The 9497-nt window shown below is 43.6% G+C and overlaps 1 protein-coding gene across 1 annotated transcript in view; it reads right to left on the bottom strand.

Annotated features, from left to right (window-relative positions):
• Positions 1–268: 268 nt before the first annotated feature.
• The window catches only part of SLC37A3 (solute carrier family 37 member 3), a 33283-nt gene continuing 24054 nt past the window's right edge, over positions 269–9497 (bottom strand). Inside the window, exons 12-15 of the mRNA XM_018570496.1 lie at positions 8356–8403; positions 7837–7988; positions 6067–6132; positions 269–493 (exon numbers count right to left, since the gene is read on the bottom strand). Of these exons, the coding sequence (XP_018425998.1) occupies positions 401–493; positions 6067–6132; positions 7837–7988; positions 8356–8403 (359 nt within the window). The 3' untranslated portion in view covers positions 269–400. The remainder of the gene's footprint in view (positions 494–6066; positions 6133–7836; positions 7989–8355; positions 8404–9497) is intronic.

Genomic DNA, 9497 nt, shown 5'->3' with positions numbered 1-9497 from the left:
CTCTTGCTTTTCAATCCCTTTTTTATGCCATACATTGCCAGGTACCATCTATATGGTGAGAGCTCATTCATAGTACAAACATAGACAATGTACAGAAAATGAATGTAGATTGCAAGGGGATTTTAAAAAGTCCCACCTTGACTTTTTTTTGTTTGATTTTGAAGGTTTTCAGCCCACACTTCAGGTCCAGAGTGGGAAAAAAAGTTTAAAAGCAAAAAAACGGAGATTGTTGTAGTGCGTCTTTAAAGCAACAAATCTTACAAAAATATAGATTACTAGAACTGACGGACGCTATCCACACCAAACTCTTTTCCTTTCTTGTTCCTGGTCTTTACTGGACTCCCAAATTGGGTTCCGATTGTCTCGTGTGGATGTGAACAGGTGTCAGTGAATTTAATTGTCACCCGGCCAGGCGGGACATACGCCGGTTTCTCCAGACCGGTCTCAGTTCCCGCACGAGGAGTGGAATGATGAAGAGGAGGGCAAGGAAAGTCTGGAGGGATAAAAAAGCATAAGTTAGTTAGCAGTCTGCTAATCAGGATGTCAAATATAAGGCTGATAAAGAAAAGTCAGTATATACAAGAACTAGAGAACTGCTAAAATGGCAGCTGTCAGTATGGATTGGCAGCCTCTGCTCTGTATGGGATCCAATCGTCATTCTAAACAAACTTCAGGAACATTTCAAATGTAGTTCAAAACTGTAGCCATGAAATCAAGCTACAGCATAAAGGGTTTCTGTAACATGAATGCATATGAATTAGAGTACAGCCTATCCATTCACTAGACTGGTGACATCCCTGAGAATGCATCCTATCCATTCACTAGAGAACCAGTGACCTCACTGAGAGTGCAGCCTATCCATTCACTAGAGACCGGTGATATCCCTGAGAATGCAGACTATCCATTCACTAGACTGGTGACATCCCTGAGAATGCAGCCTATCCATTCACTAGAGACCGGTGATATCCCTGAGAATGCAGCCTATCCATTCACTAGAGACCAGTGACCTCACTGAGAATGCAGCCTATCCATTCACTAGAGACCAGTGACCTCACTGAGAATGCAGCTTATCCATTCACTTGAGACCGGTGACATCACTGAGTGCAGCCTATCCATTCACTAGACTGGTGACATCCCTGAGAATGCAGCCTATCCATTCACTAGAGAACAGTGACCTCACTGAAAATGCAGCCTATCCATTCACTAGAGACTGGTGATATCCCTGAGAATTCAGCCTATCCGTTCACTAGAGACCGGTGACATCCCTGAGAATGCAGCCTATCCATTCACTAGAGACCGGTGATATCCCTGAGAATTCAGCCTATCCGTTCACTAGAGACCGGTGACATCCCTGAGAATGCAGCCTATCCATTCACTAGAGACCGGTGATATCCCTGAGAATGCAGCCTATCCATTCACTAGAGACAAGTGACATCCCTGAGAATGCAGCCTATCCATTCACTAGAGACAAGTGACATCCCTGAGAATGCAGCCTATCCATTCACTAGAGACAAGTGACATCCCTGAGAATGCAGCCTATCCATTCACCGGCTAAACGGACACACAACTGACAAGCGTCAATCTCAAACACTGATCTGCTTTCTGCATTACTTGAACGGTTTAGTCTGGAAGCGCCTGCTGCCAATGTAACAGGGACAACATGACCTGATTTAGTGGAATATAGTAAACAAACCTTTGTATATCATGATCACAATCTGAAGCAGTTATTTGCATATTACTTGGCTGCTTTATGTGACTGGCATGCTGCTCCTCATAAGACAAAAAGCTACTGTAGCTTGCGAAATCCAAATGGCTGGTAGGGGATGCTTAGATACTTTAGATCCTCAACAGCTTACAGGTCCAAGCTTGGCTTAGGGGGGATCTGTACAGTGGAAAAATCACTACAAAGTTGCTACAGAGCATCAACACATATGTTTTATCATTTAATATAGGGGAAACTGTTTTTTTTTTTAAAATTTCGGTAATTTTTCCTTAATATAGTAAAAAAATAAAACCCCCAGTGGTGAATAAATACCACCAAAAGAAAGCTCTATCTGTCCCCAAAAAAGGGTATAAAATTCATTTCAGTACAGCGCTGCATGACGGAATAAATGTCAGTCAAAGTACCGCAGCGCTGAATACTGAAAAATGGCCTGGATGGGAAGGGGGTTTAACACCGCGGATGTCAACTGGTTAATGACATCTGCGTTCTCATAATTATACAAGTCCTTCATGGCAAGCATCTTTAGTACTTGGAGCACCTTTTTGCTGTTAGGACTTGCTGCAAAGGAGATGCATAGCCAGACACCAGCTTTCGGCAGCGTTCCCGAGGATCTCTCGTGAGCAACGGCCTCCAGTTGACTTGGGTTTAAGTGCTGCAACCACCTTCTTCACCAGAGATTTTCTATGGAGTTCACGCACAGCCACGCATGGTGCAACTAATGAAGCCCTTGACTAGTTACATCACGTGTGCTTGAGACAACACTTGTTTTTCAGATGTGTGCTCTGGTGAGGGATTCTATTCAGGGGGAAGAATCATTTTGAGATTGCATTAAAAGTTGCATTTTCAGTAGAATTTGGAGAAACCACTTGAAATATTCGTTGTGTTAACCTATTTCAATTGCTTTTGATTTGTTCATTGCAAACAACTGAAAGTTTGTACATTTTGCCAATAAACCTGATTTGGAATGGGAGTTGAATAGTTTTGATCACAACTGTTACTGTGCATTTAAAAGAACCGCTTCACTTGACAAAGGATTTGGATTCCTATCCATGGTAGTCCTGCGATTTCCAGATGCTACACAGCACAGCCAGGCCGATTACACCACTTTCCGCGTTACGTTTCAAGGCTGTGGAAGGAATACAGTGGTGTCCTCTTTAGGGCCCGTTCACACCAAATGCAGGGCATTCCGGCCCGATTCCGGCCAGAATGTACTGCCTCGCATTGCGGCCGGTTCACTTTTTTGTTGGGCAGAGGGGGCGTGGCAGGCCATTGAAGGGAATGGCACAGTAGCCACGCCCTCCGGCCGCACGGGATCGCAAGGCACATTATGCCTGCAGTCCGGTGTGATCAAAATGCTGCAATGTGCCTTGCGATCCCGTGCGACCGATCGCATTGCGGACAGAGGGCGTGGCTACGGTGCCATTCACTTCAATGGCCCCCCCCCCATAAAAAAAAAAAAAAAACCAGCCGGCCGCAATGCGAGGCAATGCATTTTGGTTACAATCGGGCCAGAACGCACTGCATCTAGTGTGAACGGGCCCTTACTCTGCAGACTGGACAGTGAAATGAGGTCACCCCTCTGCGGACTCTTCTCTCACTCTCTCATATCTGCACATTTGTAAGCAGCACACCTTTGAAACCTGCCCCTCCCTGTCCCAGTCTGAGCTTTGCTGCAGAAGGGATTGCAAGAGACTGCTACTAAGTCAAATACAGGTACTTGCCCCTAGTTGCATTTAAAGCAATAGATTTAAGGATGCATTCATGAATACAGAGCTGCATTCATTTGAGTCTATTACATCTGCCTAGAGTTTGGCTTCAACAGCCTATTGCAGCTTTTTAGCATTGTGCAGCAGTACAGACAGAATACACCCGGGCCATTATGCTGTATGTGCTAGGAACATAAAATCTGTGAACTGCTCATTCCAACCAGGGAACATTGTGCTAAAAATAGAAAGTGCTCTCATTTTACATTCATTTATGGTTGATATACATTTAATTTTGTCTGACTGGAGAGTAGGCCTCTGGATCTCCCTGTCCCATGGGTGTGTACACTTAGACTGCACAGACTCTAAAGGGAGGAGCTGGGAACCCCTGTCCTTAGAATCAAACAATCTGTATTTGGTGTTCTCAGGGCCCCAGTTTATCAGGAACCAGGGAACATGAGCAGGCTGTGACCTTTGTATATGGGTTGGTTCTACATATACAAGTTTGACTGAAGTATAACTTTGGAAAATTTTAGTTAACAAAAGCGTTTTGTTTTTTTTGTCTGCTGTCAGCTAGATGAATGCTTTTGATCATTGAAAGACACCAAATGACATGTGTGGGAGATGACAGCACTTATGCCGCTCAATTGGCATCTTGGGACTCTTGTAAAGCAATATATGCCAGAGGCTAAGCAAGAAAACGATCACAGCAACGCATTATACAAAAGAATAGAAGATCACCGTGTGCCCTAGCTAGACTTCAGAATCCCCCAAATGACATTCATAGCGGGGAGGAAAGTTTATGAATTTTGGAGTGACAAAAAGGCAAACTTTTTTTTTTTTGTATCTTACTACAGTCAGCAGCCGCTATCAACTGCCAAGCTGCAGTAGCTGGAATAGGTTGGAAAGCCAGAAATGGGAAAAATCATGTAATCCCTGGATGTGTCTTCCAGCGTCAGCTGTTACACACTAGCTTCAGCTCATAAAAGGCAAATCTGAGGGAAGTGTGTACAGCAAGATTTTAGGGCCAATCCACACCAATGTTCCACTAATCACGCAGTGACAAAGCGCTGATCCCAACGCATCACACTAAGTACTTTTTTGTGTTTGGAACAGTATTGAAATATCACAAGTGACATTTCATTCAGTTCTATGGGCACAGTAGGTGCAAGGCACTTGTAACGCGTTGCATCCTGCTGCTTTGAGAAAAGGCCGTGCCTTACTTTTTTTTTTAAGGAAATCTTGGAGAGGAACTGCTGCACCCCTTACCGGAACCCCTATGTATAAAGTTGGATGCTGTAGTAACCACGGATGGCGCCGTGCATCTTCAAATATATGATAAAGGTCACCAGCACACCTATGTCTTGTGTCAATAATCCACTTTCATTATTGATGCAGACTATCACAAAGCCTGCATCAGGTTTTAGTATAACACCAGCATCCATATAACCTTCAACCTAAATACCCTAACCCCAAGTACAAAATCCAATAGAAAGTGTTCCCCTCCCCCTGACGTCATTATTCCCGCCAGAAGGCGGAAAAAAAAAAAGCGGGTGCAAGGCGCTTGTAACGCGTTGCATCCTGCTGCTTTGAAAAAAGGCAGCGCCTTACTTTTTTTTTTTTAGCGCACACCACCGCGTTCCTACCGCAACCTGGTGGTGTGAAAGGGCACCATCTGTGACAAGGCGAATTGCATGGTCTTGCTTTGGGGTTACGCTGGAAACAGCCAGATGGTGTGAATGAGCCTTTACAATGCTTTCAGCTCGCTTCAAACAGCTTTCTTTAAACTTTTAACCCTTTTGCTGCTAGACCAATGTTTCCATTCTTTCATAAGCATGTTAAAAAACAGATTTTATAAGTAGACCTTAACTCAGAAAGATTTATAGGGAATATACAGTAGAAGGTTATAGGGAATATCTAGAAATTTTATTTATGCCTACAAAGTACCCTGAAACTTGGCTGGAAAGCCTACTGAAAAATAACAGCGCACTTCCAGGTATGTTAGGGATTTCCTCTCTCTACAATCTCGTAGATGTCAATCTGCAGTGTGAGATTATCTATGGGACTTCCGCCTCTGACTACTACTCTCAGGAGATTTGAAGTGAGATTTTTTGATACCATCACTGTGCTGCTCACTGCTCTCCTTGTTGGAGGCTCGGACATAAGGAAGATACAGTCCTGCCTCTACAAAGATGGCTGCCACCCCACAGAGACAGAGTGCAAAACAAGGCATGGTAAGTATTGGGGAATAGGACAACCACAGGCAATACTGATGAGTATTCCTTTCCTTCCTGCCTGATTTGACACCACTTCCAGCACTCAGTACAAGACAGCCTAGTGGGTCTTAGCACAGAAAAGACTGTGCAAAAGTGTGATTAGTGAAAGCAAAAAACAGATTTTTGTAATGAAATGAAATCTACCCCAGAGGGTGGACAGTAGCAGGTCTAAAGCTTAGATCCGTCAAGCCTTGAATAGCACCATCTGTCTTATTGTCACCAGCCCCTATGAGGTCCCACTGCCTGAGAGGATGTACGGCATGGAAAAAACTAAACATTTGGCTCCTGACAATATATTCCATTTATTTCAGTTTTCATAATTCAACCCCACTGTGCGCCAAACACATGTGAGATGTTATCTTACCATGAGAATGAAGAAATAAAAGACCCACATCCAGTCAAGTTTTGCCTGGATCACCGACACCAGAACCTGGAAAACAGAGCAGAGTCAGACATGAGACCCATCCAGACTGATATTCTGTGAGGTTTGTCTGTACATGGTAAAATGTGCATAGAACAAAATATTCCCCTTGCTCACAAATCTGGCATGTGCAGGCTGAAGTATATCTAAAGCCAAAACTGTTTTTTTTGTTTGGTTTTGACAGTGTAGGGAAGGGTTAAAACTAGGGATGGACTGATATATCAGCTGAAAATGGCACTTTCGGCAAAATGCCGAAAGTGCAATTTGCTGGCCGATACAGCGGTGCATCCATTCTTTCTCGCCTCTCTGCTGGGCACTGCTGTGTCCCAGCGGGGAGGAGAGAAACCGTCACAGGCGGCCGAGCACTGCAGAAGGAGAGCGCTGTGACAGGCCGGCGTCTCTCCACCCACACCGCTCAGCCTCCTGTCACAGATCAGAGGAGAGTGGCGGTGTGGCTATCAGCTGTCACAGGAGGCTGAGCTCTCCTCCCACACCCCTCGTTTACTCAATTATGAATGAATGGAAGTGATCTACAGCATCTCCTGTTCATTCATGATTGTGGTTATAGTAAACATACTCTGTCCTCAAGTTATAAATGAACAGGAACACTCAGCATAGAGGATTCTAAAAAAAGAGGATTGTGTCCTCACTCTCTTTTTCTATTTTAAAAAGGGAAATATCAGGGGTCTAGTTAGATCCCCAATATTTCCCCAAAGCCCCTAAAAGTAAAAAATAAAAATGAATAAAAATAAAAAGCTTCTAAAAATTTTTTTTTTTGAAAAAGAATAAAAAAATATTTTCGGTTCGAAATTCCAAGTACAAACCCCCCCTGCTAGAATCATAACCCTCTACTGGTCTCAGTTAAAGAGAACCAGTCACTCATAGAACAATAAAATACTGAGAGGGGAATTTATCAAAACTGGAGCAGTGATAATCTGCAGGAGTTGTCCATGGCAACTGCTCCAGTTTTGATAAATTCCCCTCAGAGTCTTTATTATAATTCTGCAGTGTTACTGCTCTACATTTGCTGTAGAGTTAGTTAAGAGTTACTTTGAGTCTGACATTTTACATCGAATGTCAGAGGTCACTTGAAGTCTGACAGCTGCTGCCATGAAAACTGCTTGACCTCACACCCTATCCTCCCAGCTTCTGAAGCAGGTCCAATAACAGAGGCCTGGATTCAATGTAAAACAATAAGGCTCTGGTATTTTACTGGTATTATGTACTCAAGAGCTGGGAGACAGTCTGTGCAGTTACTCAGTTTACAGGGCAGGAACTGTCAGATTCAAGTGTCAGGTTCAAACAAAAAGAAATTCAAAGCCCAGCTACACTGTATGAAAAGTTTTTTTTTTTTTTTTTTAATAATTCCCCTTCCTACTGTAAGCTTCCCCCCTCTATGGAGCTTTCCCCTGCAGTTACCTGCACTGTGATCCAGCGCCTGTCCCCTTTTCATGTAAATGACACCTGGCGCCTGTAAGTGAGGGCATCATGGGCTTGTCCCCTGGGGAGGGGCATCAGCATGGCATTCTGAAACCAACTTCAATAATGTAGGGAATGGCACTAACGTAGTGTACCCTGTAGCATCATGTGACCAGCCAGAAGACGTTTGAAAAATGTATTAAAAATAAATTAAAAGGGGTGGGGGGAGTAGTCCCTCCAGGAGGGGGTGGGGAGGAGGTCAAATAGGTCTTCGCTCAATATGTCTGTACTCACTTGACCAATAGCAGCTCCCATGCTTCCAGTTCCATCCACAATGCCGGTTACTGTGGCCAGGGCTTCACTGCTGCCTCTCACCATCTCCTGGCGGCCCAGGTCTGCAGAGATTGCTGAGCTGATCATATTGGAGGGGCCTCCGATGAAAAAGCCTAGAAGACAAAGACACTCAACCAATCCTCTTTATAGAATACAGGAAATAATACAAGAGTTATTAAACACCATTACTGCAACTGTGGGATTTCTAGAAGGTGCTTACTTTTTATCTTTATATCAAAACAAAAATAAAACCGCGGCGGTGTTGCTCCAGCACAGCTAAACTCCTCACTTATTTATACTACATTATGAGGAAGGAGACACGCCATCATTTAGCTTTGTAATGGACACAAATGCTGGACAGAACTGGTAATTGCTGGTGAGGAAGTCTTGTGACCAGAAGTGAGCATGCGATTGAAGCTGACAGCAAGCACCTGAGATTACAATGTCAATGTTGAGTGGTGTTGGACTTAGAGAACTTACCTGTGATTGTCATTAGCACAGCATTCAGGGGCTTGTTATTTGGGGAGCCTGGAAAGGCAGAAAAAAACCCAAATTATAATGTATTCTAAAACAGTATGTAGAGATAATTCCTTATTATATATCAAGCACAAAGCATAGTAAAGACACACCAATGGTCTAGAATGGCTATTACAGGGCCTTGCAATATAAGGAAACATGACATCCATCTGTATTGTTCAATTACACAAACCTAGTACCTAAATTCTCATATAAGCTTTAACATGTTAATGTCATTTCAAAAGTCGTTTTCAATATTTTTAAATCTGCAGCTTTCAGTAAATGAATCTTGCCAGAAGAGGTCCTTGTTAAGGCACTTCCTGTTATAGGGTGACAACTATGTCCCTGCCTCCCAATTGTTTTTCTGCATTGTCAACGTCTCACAAAGGCTGCAGATTCATCACACATTATACAGACATAATCTACTGTTGTCACCATCAGGATACCTGGCATGAAAAATGCCATGCAGCAATTTCTGTAGTACATGCAAACAACAAGTGGATGCAAAGAAGCTGCAAGAGATCAGCAGCACAGAGAATGCAACAAAAGATGACAATGGTTTATGACACAAGTGGGCTGAACGAAAAAAAAAAAAACAGAACAAATTCCTCCAGCAACGCTTTCAAGCGTTGGAGGAATCTCCCGCTGTCTTCATTGTATTCCGAGAGTGGCTGGCGCCCACTGTCAGAATACCTGAACAGAGCTGGAGGCTGACTGGCGGCCGGCTCTGTTCGTTCAAAAGATTTTCTGACCTACTCCTTCGATCAGCTGATCAAAGGATGCCGACTGAAAGGGTGCCGACAGCGGCAGTGTGTGAATTTCGTCCGGTTCTTGATTTGCACAGTGTATGGCCAGCTTTAGTATCATTCAGTTAGGGTTTAGATCTACTTTAAAACAAACGGGACCATAAAGAGATGAGATAAAGAGATGAGATAAATCAAACATTTCCTATGACTGTCGAGGAATACTGATTACTAATCTCTAGTGAAACCACAAACACATCAATAGAACACATGCACTTCCCCTTTTTTTTATTCCCTCAACACGCACAGACTTGGCCTTGGCCTCTGACAGTGGTTGAAAAAGTTATCCAACCGTCACCTCCT

This window comes from Nanorana parkeri, unplaced genomic scaffold (genome assembly GCF_000935625.1).
Source record: "Nanorana parkeri isolate BGI_ZX_2015 unplaced genomic scaffold, ASM93562v1 scaffold1542, whole genome shotgun sequence".
NCBI lineage: Eukaryota > Metazoa > Chordata > Amphibia > Anura > Dicroglossidae > Nanorana > Nanorana parkeri.
This window is presented reverse-complemented; position numbering and strand designations above follow the sequence as displayed.